This window comes from Atractosteus spatula, chromosome 14, assembly GCF_055471065.1.
Source record: "Atractosteus spatula isolate fAtrSpa1 chromosome 14, fAtrSpa1.hap1, whole genome shotgun sequence".
NCBI classification, from domain to species: Eukaryota; Metazoa; Chordata; class Actinopteri; order Semionotiformes; family Lepisosteidae; genus Atractosteus; species Atractosteus spatula.
This window is the reverse complement of record NC_142719.1, coordinates 22,568,909-22,586,061: the sequence shown is the minus strand read 5'-3', so window position 1 is coordinate 22,586,061 and position 17,153 is coordinate 22,568,909. Positions and strand designations below refer to the sequence as shown.

At 34.9% G+C, this 17,153-nt stretch overlaps 1 protein-coding gene across 1 annotated transcript in view; it reads left to right on the top strand.

Annotated features, from left to right (window-relative positions):
• LOC148820910 (complement C3-like) overlaps window positions 1-14,977 on the top strand; it is a 110,489-nt gene extending 95,512 nt beyond the window's left edge. Inside the window, exons 32-41 of the mRNA XM_088931600.1 lie at window positions 135-225; window positions 3,307-3,358; window positions 4,267-4,354; window positions 4,446-4,535; window positions 6,210-6,315; window positions 7,174-7,263; window positions 7,803-7,889; window positions 12,195-12,272; window positions 12,823-12,958; window positions 14,565-14,977. Coding sequence (XP_088787726.1) covers window positions 135-225; window positions 3,307-3,358; window positions 4,267-4,354; window positions 4,446-4,535; window positions 6,210-6,315; window positions 7,174-7,263; window positions 7,803-7,889; window positions 12,195-12,272; window positions 12,823-12,958; window positions 14,565-14,706 — 960 coding nt within the window. The 3' untranslated portion in view covers window positions 14,707-14,977. The remainder of the gene's footprint in view (window positions 1-134; window positions 226-3,306; window positions 3,359-4,266; window positions 4,355-4,445; window positions 4,536-6,209; window positions 6,316-7,173; window positions 7,264-7,802; window positions 7,890-12,194; window positions 12,273-12,822; window positions 12,959-14,564) is intronic.
• Window positions 14,978-17,153: the final 2,176 nt, after the last annotated feature.

Here is a 17,153-nt window from a genome sequence, read left to right as displayed (position 1 = left end):
ACAAAGGTGTTAGAAAAAAATTGTATTATTCTGCTCTTTTGACTCAATTATTTTCCTTCCCAATTCTGAAAAATAATTTTGTTGCCATATTATTCTTCCTGTTCTTCTTCCCCTTTATTATGAATATTTCCTAGGTAATGACACTGTATAATGCTTTGCCTGATGAAAAAAAAACTCCTTGTAAGACCTTTGATCTTGATGTAAAGATTGAGAGGGCACCAAATGGTAAGATTTTAAGCTTCTGAGAATGCAAACCTCTGGTAATTGTAAAAAAAAAAAGTTTTCTTCCTAATTTCAAACATCATTTGGGTGAACAAGTTTAAACCTAGAAGATATACTGGCACAGACATATAGGTCATACAGTATAAAGACAATTGATATATGAGAAAAAACTGTCCTTATCCAATCAATGTGTAATGTTGCACTGCTGAGATGGGACTTGTAGCCTGATTCCGAGTTTGAAACCCACAAGCAGATATGGACATGCACTCACTTCAGAGGGAGAGGGAAATACATGCTCTAGAGACAAGTAGCAGACTGCCATGCACGCAGACAGATGTGGTGCTGTGACTAGCCAGAGAACCAGAGAAGCTTAATTAGTAGCAATGGGCTAATGGGCTAATCCATGAATCAGAGAGATGAGTTAGAACCCAGGAATACACCGTAAACAAAGCTGAGAGGTGATCTGGGAGACATTTAATAAGCAAGGAGGCAGAGGGCAGTGTACTGAAGTGTAACTAGGTAAACACAAAGACAAGGTTCAAGGTGGTCAGTGTTGAAATTCAATGAGAGTGCACAAACCTCTGTCAGGTCTGAGTATTTATTCTAAATAACAACTGGAATGGACATGGTTGTAAATTGACTACATATGCTCCTAGTCTCTAGGTGAATAGATTCCGTGGCAACTTACACAGGGAGACAGGTTGACGATAACATAGCCAGCACCTGTGACACAGCTAGCTCGACCCGCAGAATAGAACCTGGGGGAGCATGACACAGTGATGTTAACATCTCCCCAATGCTTTGTAAATAAACTTCACACGAGGTCATGTTTTAAAATGTTGCCTGAATTACACTCTGTACCTTGTTCAAATGCTGCTTGGCCAATTTCATAGGGACTATGCTAATGACAATAGAATTTTTATGTAGTGAAATGTTGGTTTTATACCTTGGTAAGTGTCATTCTTGTTTAAATCATCATATCAGATATCAAATTTGTATTCTGAAATTTGTGGTTGAATATTACGTAAATGATCACAAAATTAGTAGATATACTAGGCTGATTGTAAATTATACAGATGCAGCCATTCAAAATGTACGGTACAAACTCGTACCGCGGGCATCTACACATGCGCCACCGCGTCCTAACGTGTGGTGCGTTGGTCAGTCGTGGAAGGATTTAATCATTTAATCTCTTTACTGTGCACGTTTTAATCCACTTAGTATTGAATATTTATATGGAATTTTACCACTAAAGGGAAATTTTAGTAGCTGAGCATAAAAAGAATAGGAGCATAACGCATTTAAAGGTCATAAACGATATTAATTTAGGAACATAAACGTATTACGTAAACTGTATATTGCTGGTCTTGGTATTTTAAAGAAAAAATACACACCGGTATTCCATTTCTGCCTAAACATTTTAAGCATCAAAGTCTTACATGTGGTTATTTCGGAAACGTTTTTATGTGCTCCTTGCTCCTTCTGACCATGTCACTGTACGTTTATACAGTATACAGTACTTTGTGAGAAAAGTGATAGTTTTAAGCTTTTCTGCGAATACGCTCAATATCGGAGTAAACAGAAGCATACTTTTAGAATTTGATTAATAGGGAATATAATATGGAATTGAGTATCTAAAGAAATTAATAACGGTCCACCTCCCCTACTCACATGTTTTCTTAGAAAAACAGATTCACAGCTGTGTCAGTCTTCTGTGTAAAAAAAATCTGTTTGAACACCATAGGTGCTAAGACGCTGCTGAGTAAAGGAATTTTCCAGCTGTCAGCAGTAAATCTGTTTTTCTAAGAAAACATGTGAATAGGGGAGGTGGACTTGCCCTTATTCTAATTAATTGATTGGATCAACGAAATGCTGTGGTGTTACTTTTTGTCAATGAAAAAATAAAGTCTTTTCGTTTACAAAGACGGTCAATGAAAAAATAAAGTCTTTTTGTTTACAAAGACAGTTACAAAGAATGTGGACCAGGGTAATACTTTGAGTTTACAGCTTGTCCAAGGTCATTCATTATTAATACTATTAGTAATATCTTCGGTAAAGACTTTGATGGCGACAGCTCAAACACTGTACATGAGAGGTTGAGCTTAATTAGCTCTACCTGGCGGTAATTCTGGATACTATTATCTTACTGACGGTATTATGCAGTATTATATGGTAACCCTTGTTATACCGCGACACGCCCACCGCGTTTTAACGCGGTGTAACCCGCTCGTTTCGAATGGCTGCATCTGTATAAAACAATAACAATAATTACTGCTTCATTTACCAAAGATGGTGGCTTGAGACAAATGACACAAATTATGACATGAAAGCATCAGTTTTGAAGTATCAGTAATAAAAGTGCTTCTATTGAAAAATGTTTTAATCCATCAGTTCTAAACTTGGTATTTAAGCATGTGAAGATAAGTACAATTTAATTGTTATAAAAAGGCATTCTTCTGTACACTATTACCTTGACTGCAATATTGTTCTGAAAGTACAAACTGCTTTTTTCCAGAAAAAAAACTACATTTCTCAGATATCATCTACAGAAAATAAGAACTAAAGTTTTTAACTTTAATTGAAAGCATTTAAATTGGTTTCATACTTTTTCTGTGAGATTTTGATTTTCTCTTGTGGGTCAAGTTGAACTGAAACATAGCATTCTTTCTTACATTAGTTTCTCCCCAGTAAACATGTTTGAAGTGTATATCGTGCACACTTTTATACTGAAACTATTTCAGCAGAATTTTTGTTATTTTGCTGTAAAAGGTAGAAGATTAATGAGTGAGCATTTTGTTTTTGGGAACCACAATATGGTATGTGATGGTTCTACTTACTGTCTGCAGTATGTTTTTTTATGTAGTGCTCTGCATCTGATAAGATGATGAATATTTATATATTTAATTATTTGAAGGATCTCATCTTTACTTTCTAAAGAATCAAAAGTTACCACAAAATACAGAATATTGGAAAAGAAGGAATTTTCATTGTTTTAATTAAATACTCCCCAAAACACAGATATGGCAGAGTTTATATATTGTGTATTGTATATACTCTGAACAGTCATTTTCTTATATTTTAAAGCCAGGAGACCAGAAGGTGCCCTAGATACATTTAAGCTCACGATTGAAATAACGTAAGTAAAACTAGAATACCAGATTGCATGCATATTGTCCTCATACAAAATTAACTTAATTTCTAATTATGTCAAACTTTTTTTATTTGTATTTCCTTATTCTTTCTGAAATCTGATCTCCTCTTATAGCACCACCGCTCTAGCAGCAATCTCCTTTCCTTACTCAGGTTATTTTCCATTTTCCATCTGCTTTTCAAAAGCCCGCCATTATACCCTTGTGATTCACTCAGGATGTTTTCCATTTAAGTTATAACGTGCCATCATTATGCCCCTGTGACACAGGCTGGTACCAGATGTCAAAAATAGGAAGTTTAATAGGTGTCACAGGGTAAAACAGACACACAAGGCACAGCCATTAAGTATAAGCAGAATGAAATTTATTTGCAGTGCAGTAACCCCCAAAACAATAACCCAAACCATTTTAAGCTACTAACATCTTCCATTCATATTCTAACTATCTCACTGGACAGGTAAGTTGCTTACCAGCTTCTAAACAAACAACTCACAAATCTCCAGTCTCACCGTGAGACTTCTCTAACCTTGCTGCTAAAACTATTCATCCACTCCAACCCAAGTTATCAAGAATACTCTTCTCTTTTTCCACGTTACTTTTACTCCAATTGTTTCTGAAAAAGTAACTAAATATTTAATGCCATTTATTTACTTGATATATTTAATTACCTCATAATAATTTCCCAATTTTTTTTTCTTTTGTGGGGAAATTTCTTAAAACAAATGTTCAATAAATGATTATGTTACATGTATCAATAGTTACATGTAAATGTGTTTAACTTTACTATTTTAGTGTGGTTAACTTGATGCAGATACTTGATATATCTGTCTTGTGGGCTTTATTTCCTGGGAAGTTTGGAAACATGCTGTACTATTATTGATGTATATTTTTCTAGGTATCAGAAAGATACAGATGCAACAATGTCCATTCTTGATGTCACCATGCTAACTGGATTTATACCTGATTTTGAGGATCTCAGAAAGGTAATAAATGGCATCAAGTCAAAATGGTTAAAATGTTTATTTTTGGTAATATGCTGAATTTTCAGCATAATTGTATTTATTATTTCAACAGTTATCAAATGGAGTGGACCAGTACATTCAGAAGTTTGAGATGGATAAAGCACTGTCTGAAAAAGGCTCCCTTATAATTTATTTGGACAAGGTACTGTATGTGTTTGATTTCTAAGCTGCTTACCAGTTTCCAAAATGGTTTCTCCGAGGCTTCTGGTCCCCTGGTTTTCCCCCAAGCCTGTTTACACTTTATGGATGACAGAGTCTTGTCTTCTCTTGTTATACCACAAAGCTCTGGAATTATATTCCCAAGGATATCACTTACCCTTAGAGCATTCAAATCCAGACTCAAAACATTCTTCTTCAGGAAGACTTATGTAATTGGCATCTATGTCTTCTCCTTGAGTCTTTTCTTAGATTTCAAATCATTTGTGCTAATTTTATCTATTATCTTTGTTACTGTTTTCATTTTTTTAATGATTTTTTTTTACTTTTCCTCTAAAGCTCTTTGAGTAGATAATATAGTAGATAATATACTGTATATATATATATTATATTAAAGTTTATTATTACTTTAACATAAAGTCAGTCTCTCAAAACATCCTATTCTCTCCATGGAGAGTCACTCACAGTTCCAGTCACTCGGATGGTAGCTAATTCTTCCTCTGGTGATACTGCACAAAGGGTACTCTTAGACACCAGATCAATCTGACTATTGGACTTCCATGCTTCTTACTTTTTTAATTCTCAGCCGACCAATTGTCCTGCATAAGAAAGGTAACTGAGAGCATCAGCTAATTCTCTATACCTTTCAGTTGTAATGTGGTCCTGACAATAATTTCTTGTCTGGAGCTGCTGCTCTTTCACATGCAGTTATAATGGAATGCAACATTCATACAAATTGTAGTAAAGATTTCATGTGGTTTAAATTAGTTCATACAGGGAATGACAATACTTTATAAACATTTAAAATGTTGTCGACATAAAAATGGAATAGTGTCCTATGTTTGAATTTGGTTAGGTAGCTAACACTATTAAGATGATTCTTAAAGTTATTTAGTCAAAATTTCATATTTCTGAAGAATACATACAAGTTTTGGGTCAAACAACGGGAATATTACAGATTAAGATAGTTTAGCAATTCCATTGCCACCTAAAGGTCCTTCAGTTTTGGTACCAACAATTACAAGGTAGTCTTCTCAATTGTTTATTCAGGCTGTATTCAAATTATTTTTTCATATTCAAAGTGGGATGAGAAACTTGTAATTCGTTTGTACGTGTATAATCCATATTTTAAACCAAAGAGGCCTTGTATCTGTAAGTCGTTATTACTACTGCAATTAAGAATCACTAATGTCCCAGATATGTGAGACCCAAGGGATTGAGAACTATTCCATAAAAGGATAAAATTAAATTTGATCCTGTTGTTGGTAGAAAAAAAACACTCCTAAAAAATGTAATTCTTTAAAAAAAATGTAAGATCCAGGACAGAAGATCCATACTCAAAAATAAGGACAAATGTCACCCAGAACATTAATTCCGGATCAAAATATTTGTCTTCAGAATTATTTGTCCTGGCTCTGTCTTATTAAGACAGATTTAGTAAGAGCCTGAAGAGACTGTGGAAACCATTCATTCAGGCTAAATGCTGGAAGCAACTCTAGCATTTATCTCATAAGTAATAAACGATGATCTATATTGACTTCAGTTGCTTTAAATAGCCAAAAGGAATAACAAATATAAATAATTAATATCTCTTTAATGAAACATCATTGTAAACTCTGCTTTGTATTGTTTTAAGACAAAATAATTTCTTTTTGGGCAGGTCTCCCACAAGCTGGCTGACAGAATTGCATTCAAAGTGCACAAGATGTACCAAGTGGGTCTAATCCAACCTGCAGCAGTGGCTGTCTATGAGTACTATGCTAATGGTATTATTATTAATTACTCAGCAGTAGCAGTGATATTACTCTGAGAAGAAAGAAAAATGTAGAGTTTTAGTAACAGATATAGGATGTAGAGTTTTATTTTTCATTCATTGTTTTAAAATATTTTAATTACAATTCTACCGGCATTACTGTAATGATAAGTATCCATATTCAGACATTATTTCTGTTCTTTATGATAGTTTAACCAAAATATAGTCTCTTAGGATAGGGTGTTTTTCTGATAATATTACACATTCAAAATTCTCAGAAAAGCCACATTTATTGATCTGCATCCAGTCACACAGTGACACTGGTGTCTAGCAATTCTGCTGTAAGTTGTAGTTTCAGAGTGTGAAAAAAGGAAGGTGGAAAGTGATGTAAATAATCTTAGCCACACCAAATATACATGTTATTAGGGTGGCAAAGTGGCACAGTGGTTAGCATTGTTACCTCACAGCTCTTTGGTCCTGGGTTTAATTCTTGCCCCGGTGAGCTAGCTTAGCGGTGTTTGTATGTTCATTTTTTGTTTGTGTGGGTTTTAGCTAGGTGCTCCAGTACCCTCCCACAATCCAAAAACATATTGGTACAGTAGGTTAATTGACTTCTGAGAAAACTCACCTTGGTGTAAGTATATGCGTGTCTATGTGTCTGTGCCCTACTATGGACTGGCATTTCATCTAGAGTGAACCTTGCCTTGCTCCCTTTATTTTCTGGGATACACTCTGGCACCATCACAATACTGAATTTAATGAAGTGGTTTAAAATAGAAGGCTGAATGGATACATCATTATTTGCATTATGGTATGCTCTTATGTTATGCTCTTTTCTGTGAGTAATGCTGTAAACCTCATGTAATTCCAGAGAACCGCTGTGTAAAATTCTATCATCCAGAAAAAGAAACTGGAACGCTCAGCAGAATCTGTCAAGGGGATGTGTGCAGATGTGCAGAAGGTATCGTGTCACTGTACTAACATATGAGAAGAATATTTAAATCATAAAGAATTTATTAATGTAGTTTGCCACCCCTAACCTAATGTTTTACCAATGACACAATAAAAACAGACAGATGAGTGATGCAAAAATGTGTACAGAAATGTCAAAACAAACATTACAGAGGAAAAGAATGAAACATTTTGCCCAGAAATCAATTGAAAATTAAAGAGAACTGATTGCAGGCTGAGACACATATTATAGGTAAAAAAACATCAAACTAATAGTTGTGTCAGCACTTTATAATGATTACGACAAAACTATCATTACATTAAATTTTACATCTGAACTGCAATGTGTTAAAACCAGTTAACTTGTCTTAGATAATATTATATTACAATATTTAAAATATGAAGAGATTAAAATTGATGTTGTAAAGCTTTAAAATAAAAACACACTACGATCTGGAACAAAGAATCACAGAACCAGACCTTCAATGTGCCATTTTGTTCCTGTGTACAACATAGAAATCCTTAAGTATTTCTCCTCCCTCTTCATAGAAAGTTGCAGCAAGCAGAAATCAAGTAAAGACGAGCTTGATATTCCAGTTCGTCTTACTGCAGCATGTGACCCTGGTGTGGACTACGGTAAAGTGAATTTAACTTGGATTTAGCAAAAACTGATTTTTTGTTTGAATATATTTTATATAAATGTTGCTTCTCTTTTTATAACATTTTGCATTCATCTGACTCCTATTGTTTTCTTGACACTGGATAATTGATTTCTTTACATCAATATAACATGGCCATCAATGGCCTGTATGATTACTGTAAGAAATGTGAAGATGATATGGGGTTTTATCATTTAGGCTAAATGCTGGAAGAAATTGTGACAATAAAGTGCAAGAGTATTCGTTGACTTTTAGAAACCTTTTACTGCTTAATACAGATGCAGCCATTCAAAATGCACGGTACAAACCCGTACCACGGGCAACTACATGTGCACCACCGCGCCATACCGCGGTACGTGATTGGCTGGCCAAAATGACCGACAGGGGCACTCGTGGTGCGTTGGTTGGTAGTGAAAAGATTTAATCATTTAATCTCTTTACTGTACACATTTTAATCCGCTTAGTATTGAATATTTATATGGAATTTTACCATTAAAGGGAATTTTTAGTAGCTGAGCATAAAAAGAAGAGGAGCATAACACATCTGAAGGTCATAAACGATATTAATTTAGGAACATAAACATATTATGTAAACTGTATATTGCTGGTATTGGTATTTTAAAGAAAAAATACACACTAGTATTCCATTTCTCCCTAAACATTTTAAGCATCAAAGTCTTACATGTGGTTATTTCGGAAACGTTTTTATGTGTTCCTTCTGACCATATTACTGTACATTTATATACTTTGTGAAAAGTGATCGTTTTAACCTTTTCTGCGAATACACTCGTTATCGGAGTAAACAAAGCATACTTTCAGAATTTGATTAATAGGGAATATAATATGGAATCGCGTATCTAAAGAAATTAATAACGATATAATTATATTCATGCACTGTAACACAAACAGTAACATATGTGTACGGCTGTTCCACTGGTTCCACTGGTTGTCATGTGACTGTGTCAGAGGCATGATGGTTTAAGTGACTGACTTAAGTCACTTAAAGAGAGGTCAGGTGTTCAAATCCAGCTATCGCCACGAGTTTTCTTTTAACAACTTAAGGTTTTCTTGAAAAACTTAAATAGCAATAGCAAAATAACAATATTATGGACACTCTATTGACTTTTTTATATTTCTAAATTTCACAACATGTTCGAATCTAAGGCATTTATTAATAACAACGAATAGTTTCAAACTGCTACTGATATCATTATCATCAATATGTGAAAAAAGTGAATCCTGTTTTTTATGGTCTGTAGCTCAAATCCTGCTTAACTAAAAATTAGACATAAGAAGAGTATTATTGGACAATGTTGTGAGGCTAAAGAAATCAATAACGATATTAATTCTAAGATATATTTAACGCATACACCTGACATTAGAGGGTGTGTCTGCTCGCCTGCGCTGTGACGTCACCGTTTTTCCCTTTGAATAGCTACAATAGCAGGAACCTGTACCGTGTGGATCCCTTTAGATCTCCCTTTAGATTTAAAAGGTTATGAATAATATCTTCAGTGTTGGATTAACATTGGAATGTTCTTCCAAGTGTAAAAAGAGGTGATACGCAACGGGTCTCCTTCATACATTTTCAGTTTACAGACCGTACAAGATCATTTTTTATGAATAATGTCTTCCGTATCGCATTAAAATTGGAATGCTTTTCACAGGTGTAAATCCACCTATTTTCTAACCGCTTTAACCAGGACAGGTAACAGTTTCACAACTCACCCTCCCCCCTGCCTGTCTGACTTTCTTTTTAACCCTTCTGCGCCCGAATTGCAGCGGGTAAGATATTTTTCCAAGAAAGATCTGATGACGAGGAAGAAAAATCACCCGTTTTTCGTGCACAAAAAGTGGTTATTAACTATTGTTTTTTAAAGTCATGCAATTTCTAAGTTAAGCAGGAACACATCATTACATCTAATTTTTTATTTTATTTTTTAAATTAAAAATTTCTATTGCCCAGCCTAACTGGGGCATTTATAATATTGTGGCATTATTATATAGGACGGACACAGTGACTCAGGCACTCGTTGAATGAAAAACGGTGCTTAATTTTTCAGTACAGTTGAGTACAGAGACACACACACACTTTTTCATATATAAGATATATTATGTATTATTCATATATAAGATATAATTATGTGTTCCTGCTTAGACATTGCACGACTTCAAAAGCTATAAAAACAGGTTTCGATAGTTAATAACCACTTTTTATTTGCGAAACATGGGTGATTTTTATTCCTCCTGATCAGCTTGGAAATCTGTGTACGCTGTAAGGTTTTTACTTCTTAATTAAACGTTTAAAATACACGTTTTGAATAGAAAAAGTCATATTCTGTTGTCTTCCTGGTATGTAGAACAGATCAGCAGGTCTATTTTTCCCCAATCAGAGGCTCACCACAATTCACACTCAATCACATCACAGATCTGCCACACACACGCCTCAGGACGGTGACTTCACTGCCTTTCATATGAATCCTTTCATATGGAAACATTTTGACACTGCACTTAACAATCTTAGGAAAATCACAAAACAAGCCTGTTAGCCTGGTTTTTGCCTAAAAAAATCACGCCCGAGAAAGTGAAGTAGCATTAACTAGCAAAGGTGTTTCGCAGACGCAGGCATAGTACGGAATTCAGGCTTTATGAACTCTAATAATTAATAACCCTAATTAATCGAATCCCAGGTGTGAGTTCATAAAGCCTGAATTACGTACTATGCCTGTGTCTGCGAAACACCTGATCATCTACTCTAAAGATTTCAGTGCTTTGTGTATATTCTAATTGCAGTGGGGGCAGGGTGTGTGGGGACAGGTTTGGTTGAAATTGCATTGGGGATCTGTGTTCTTCACACCTGAAACATTTTCTCTGAAAGCGTTTTCTTCCCAGTTTAGCTGATCTTTTGTTGCCTATGCATGCTTACACAGCTCCCTAGGTAAATGATCATACTTGACTGAGAAAGCTTTAGAGAACTTAACATTTTTATTATCAACAAATTGTAAATATGACATTTACATTGGCATTATTAATTTTTCACTTGAGTGTATGGAGGAGTGTCAGCTGTCAATGAGAGTCAGTGTGCAACATTTCAGCTGTGAATCCTTCTTCAGATGTGAGGGTCTTCAGCTCAAAATGAAATGCTTGGAGTTTGTAATGTAGGGCGCTCTGAACGAGTTAAACTTTAATGCAGGAAAAATGTATTTCCCAGAAGCTATACTGATTCTTTTGGAAGCATACCCTGCTTGTTTTGAATGGCTGCATCTGTAGGTTGTGTACTTTTGCCCAACTGAGCAATCTTGCTTTCATAAAATATACCAACTTTTTAATTAATGATGATTAACATGCTGTAATACACAGTTTAAATTTAAAAGTTCAAATGTTGTACATGAGAGGTTAAGCTTTATTAGCTCCTCCTGGCCGTTTTACAAAGTGATTCCGGATACTATTAACATATCTAATTTGCATATGGTAATTTGCAGTATGACACGAAATGACGCATTATACCGCATTATACCGCGTTTTGATGCGACACGCCCACTGTGTTATACCGCAGCGTACCCTACTTGTTTTGAAGAACTATAGAAGTATAATGTGAATAAATAAGTTAATACTCAAAGATCTGTTGGCAACATGTCCTTGATGATTTACACTTCCCATTTGTGATACAGGGTTTGGTGGAATGGTCCATGATCAAACGTGGTGCAGCTTGCTCTTTGCTGTTGGTTTTTCCCAGTTTGAAGAGAGGAGAGAGAGAGCTGTACTTGGCATTACTGGGGCTTCAAACTAGCATTGGCCTTAGGCAGCTCTACCAAAGTTAGAACAGCTGAACTTCAGTCTTTAAAAACAGTCTGTGCACAATTTGTCTTCTTGGGGTCCAGGGCATACTTAGATAATCGATGTCAACAGTCTTGGCTGAGATGCTATCAGGAATAGTTCTGGTAGTCACCCTACAGATCTCTCCTCGGTGGACCTTCCTTTGCATGATGGATAGTAATCTTACACCTGTGGTTTTGATGAGAAACAGGCTGTGCCTTGATGGAGTTTATGTGTGCTATATATCATTACACTGTTCAGCTTTGATACAGTTTTACGATATCTCTTGTCAGAGAGCCTCTTTAGCCAGATTCCTCTGCATTAAGAAAGAGGCCCACAGTGTCTTGGTCAAAGCACACAAAGATAATTAGAAACATGTAATAAGATTTAAATCTAAGTGTTATAATATGCCTTTAACCTACAATATAACTTTGAATTTTAAATCCAATTATCTCTTTTTTTGCAGTTTACAAAGTCAAGCTTGTTGAATTTGTCCAATCCTCTGATAAATACATAATGCTTATTGAGGATGTGATCAAAGAAGGTAAATCATGTTTATTTTTAATCTTCAGTTTACTTGTTATTAAAATAAATAAAAGAAAATAACAAGTAGAAGTAATAGCAAAAATAATACATATTAGCATGATCTCATCTTCCTTGTTTAATGCTGCTCATGGATGAGGTATGCTTGAAATAAAAGTGAAATTTGAAAATAATCTGTAATTAAATCATGTTTCACAACATGAAATTGCATGAAAATATAGAATAAAAACTCCACTAATTTTTGTTAACATAAAATGTCATCTATTTTTTAAGGCACTATAGCCGTTAGTTTAGTTGTTTTCAAATTGTTCCAGCCTTATTTCATATTACACTTATTTTTATCAAATAGAAATAAAAGCAAATAAAATCACATTGCATCCACAGAGCTATTTTTTTTTCTGGTAAACTGAAGTCAAATAGATTAAAATTGGGAAATCATGTCCCCAAACATGTTTAAAATAAAGTTGATAAGTATATTTTTATATGGCATACTGTAATTCTCAATTTTCCACTCCAATCCCATTGACTTCTTTGTGCCTCTTATTTTCTAGGAAGTGATACTGGAGTTAGGGGAAAGACAAGATCATTTGTCGCTCATTCCACTTGCAGAGAAACCCTGGGACTTGAAAAGAATAGAAGTTATCTCATCATGGGGAAATCTGTGGACTTGATTAACACAAGTGAAGGGTGTGTTATTAGAAAATAAGACTTTAAAGCAACTGCAGATAACTAATGAAACCTAAAAATCTTGAAACATCATACTGAGACTTCTTTATTACCTGTTTACTGAGAAACAGGAGGATTGCTGAGCAGAAGTGTCTTGTTTTTCAGTTTACTGATTTAATTAATAATCAATTTTCACTAATATTACATATTTGTGATATACAATTTTACTTATTAAATTGTTTTTAGAGAGTACATAAAACTCAGTTATTTTAATAACACTCAATGACAAATTAGTTTTTTTTCTTTATTTTATTTAGTTGCAACAACAGTTCTTAAAATATTAGCATTTTCTAGCTCACATGGTGAGAATTTTAAATTTCATTTTCTAGTTTTCTAGTATATTTATGACCTTTTCTGAAATATTAAACAACAGGTCTAATTTTGGAACTATTCATGCCTGATCTCCCAGCAGTAGTTAGAGCAAAAAACTAAGTGTATATGAAATCAGAGTGACAACGAGTACCTAGGTTAATAGAATTATAGGTATAACAAATAGATGGTTTTAAAATAGTACTCCAGTGGTTTGCAAATTTAGAAAATGCTTATTTTAATAGAATAGTGGGAGGGCATATACCACCTATTTATGCACATGGATAATGAGGGGGTTGGCATCAGCTGTGAGATCCCAGTTTCCCTGTTTAAGATTAGTTAGGAAGTGAAGTCAGCAGAGTCAGACCCACACTAGCATACATGTATGTTGCAGTGATTTTCAGAGAAGCCGGGGCTCAAGGGGAGGTGAGTGAAAGCGCTAGATCCCAGAATGGGTGGGGTTCCAGCAGCAATTCTGAAGAGGATTGGTAATTGAAAAATGTTTTAATCAGTCTGTTATCAGTGTGTGAGAGAGAACAGGGCTAACTGCTCAAGACGTCTGTGTGACTTCTATGAGTGTCAAAGAGAGTAACAGGCTCAGTTGGTTTTTGTGTCGGCACACCGTTAAACAGAAATAGGGGAAAAGAGCGTGACCAGACAAACTAAAGGGGTACAAGATGAGGTGATTGCCACTGCTACTGACTTGGAAAAGGGGGACTGACGTGTGGGTACCCTGCAGCAGTATGTGGTAGTAGTGAAAGCTAGTGCTGTGTGTAACTGTGCAAGTTGACCTGATTTGTAAACGTTAGTCCACTTCAGTACATAAGGTGAGTGTGTCTGTTATGTGAGGTTCCCCAAATTAACATCAGCCACTATCTCAATATATAATATGCTCTCTGATATCTGCCATGTATCACATTGAAAATAAAAAAAAAACTACACATTACATCCCATTACATTTTGTTGAGTTTTTCTAGTAAATCTTTGAATTATTTAAAAGTATGCTATGTAGCCCCCGTGTTTTGGTAACTAAGGTTACAATTGGTTTCACAATTGTAAGTACGTCTGCAATACACAAGTTTACATAAGTCAAGGTTTAAATAATTTAAAATGAATATTTATATCTATACTTTATGTGTAAAAATCAACTAATTAAACAAATACTCTCTATGAAAAAACAAGTGGTAGAATTCCTGGTGTATCTTGCCTTGCTATTTAGGCAGAAAATTTAAATTCTATCCTTTTTCCTCTATTACAGGTTTGTGTATTTCATTGGCAGTGGAACATGGATTGAGTTGTGGCCAACAGATGTCGAGTGTCAAAGCCTAATATTCCAAACCAAATGCGAACAGATTAAGGAAGTTGCATCAGAACTCCTGAACTTTGGTTGCCCTAATTAATATTCTGTTAAAACATTAACTCAACATATAGTGTGAAAGAATGAACATCATTTTGCCTTCAACATGTTTATACTTCTCTGAACTTTTAGATACTTCAGGCTTTTTGGTTGGCTGCTTTGTTTTATAATTTCTGTGTTAAAATGTAACACTATTTTACTTCATTGTGAATGTATGACCAGGTATTTTTCTAGAAGTTTATGTTAACCAATGAAGACACATTTCACATGCATGTCCATTGCTTCTATAAATACCAATAAAGCTATCAACAAGGTGTTATTGCCTTTTAGGGTCATCAATTTGATTAACTGTGCATTTTCCTAAAAAAACAACAGTTGCATGAAGCAAAATATAAATCGTTGAAGTTTTGCTAATTATTTATTAAATGTAGTAATTATACACTACATCGACACAATAGTACATAGATCTAAGAATTATTTATAATTAATTTTTCCTTTGTAGTTGCATGTGTTCCTCTACTAAAAAATGGCAAAGATTTGATTTTTTCTGTATTAATCATCTATCCATTTTCTAAGCACTTCATCCAATTCACGGTTGTGAAGGAGTTGAAGCATATCTTGGCAAGCAATGGCCGCAAGGCAGGATACACCTTTGAAGGGACACCAGTCTTGTATTCATATAGAAAGTAAAATTATTTAATTTGTAAATGCTCATAGTAGCATATAACCACTTATAGCAGTAGCTCAACAAGAACATCATATTTTTTGGAAAGGGGGTATTAGAACATAACTAGAAGTACAGGCTAGGTAATACTTATATTATATTACATATTAAAGTCAGTCTGGACAACAGCTTGAATAAACGCTAGTTGTAAGTGTTAAATAATAACACATCCTTACATGAGCAACACATATAGATTGAGGTCAAATTGCTTCTTATATTTTGTTTGGTCTTTACACACTTGGAATTTGATTATCCAACTAGATACTCCAGAGATTGTTGACATGTACTGTAATCTAATCTAATATCTCAGATGTCCAAACACGCTCAACAGATATTTTCTCTCATCGGACAGAGTGAATTAAAAAAATATTTAAAAAATAAGGGTTTACTTGGGGAGTAACAATAAAGCCTGCTTATTCATCTAAAACATAGCACACAATAATATTAAAAGCCAAATTTCCCAATTATAGGGTGTTATGGTTGTGAATTATTATTATTATTATTATTATTATTATTATTATTATTATTATATCATCATCATTGTTATTATCAACTTTATTTATACAGTGCCTTCAAAGGTGGCTTCTCAAAGCACTTTACAAAAACAAAAAAAAATACACAAGATGTACACAATGAAAACAAAAAATGAGACCGTAGATGGGGGTACTGAATATGATAGGAGCAAAAGGGTATATAACAGAACCAGTTAAGTAAAGGCCCTAGTAAATAAGAAGGTTTTGAGTCTATATTTCAAAGAGTTTAGGGAAGATGACTGTCTGATATCCTTAGGGAAAACAGGAGAAGGCCCTGTCCCCAATAGAGCGCAAACGGGTTTGGGGAACAGATAGGAGACCAGAATTACAAGAGTATAGGTTGCGAGATGGGGAGTAGGATGATAGTAGCTCAGACAACTGAGGTGCAAAGCCATGCAGAGTCCACATGAAACCTGACAGCCAGAGCAAGGAGTCCAGGATAAGAGTAGTGTGATCACTTGCACTAGATCTGGCCAGGATTCTGGCAGCTTAATTTTGGACATATTGGAGTTTGTTCAATGTGGATTTAGAAACCTCATTGAGTAGAACATTACAGTAGTCAATTCGGGAGAAGCCAAATGTGTTGATCAGATTTTCACCAACAGTTATCGATAACAGAGGACGTAGTCTGGAGATATTTCTGAGGTGAAAGAACGATGTTGTCACAATATGTTGCACATGTGGGTCAAATGTCAAGCCTGAATCAAATATCACCCCCAAAGTTTTTCAATTTTGAATGAAGCTCAAGTACAGTACTATTCACAGATAGGATTACTGCATTGACTTACAAAGTTGATGTGGGGTGCCAATAAGCATGACTTCAGTCTTGTCACAATTTAGATGAAGGAAATTTTGAGTCATCCATGTTTTATGTCAGGGATGCAATTAGAGAGAATAGGTACAGCCACATCTGTGTCAGGTTTCTTATGTAAATTTGAGTATCATCAGCATAGAAATGATAATTGAGGCCATGTGATCTTAAAAGCTGACCAAGTGGAAACACATAAATGCTGAAAAGTATGGGGCCCAGTATTGAGCCATGAGGAACACCAGACTTAACAAGTCCACTTTAAGAGCTAAATCCACCAATGAATTGGTTGGCATTGCTACAGATGCAGCCATTCAAAATGCACGATACAACCCGGTGCGAAATTATCTACAGTTCACTGCGTTATACCACAGTATGTGATTGGCTGGCAAACATGACCGACAGGCAGCACTCGTGGTGCATTG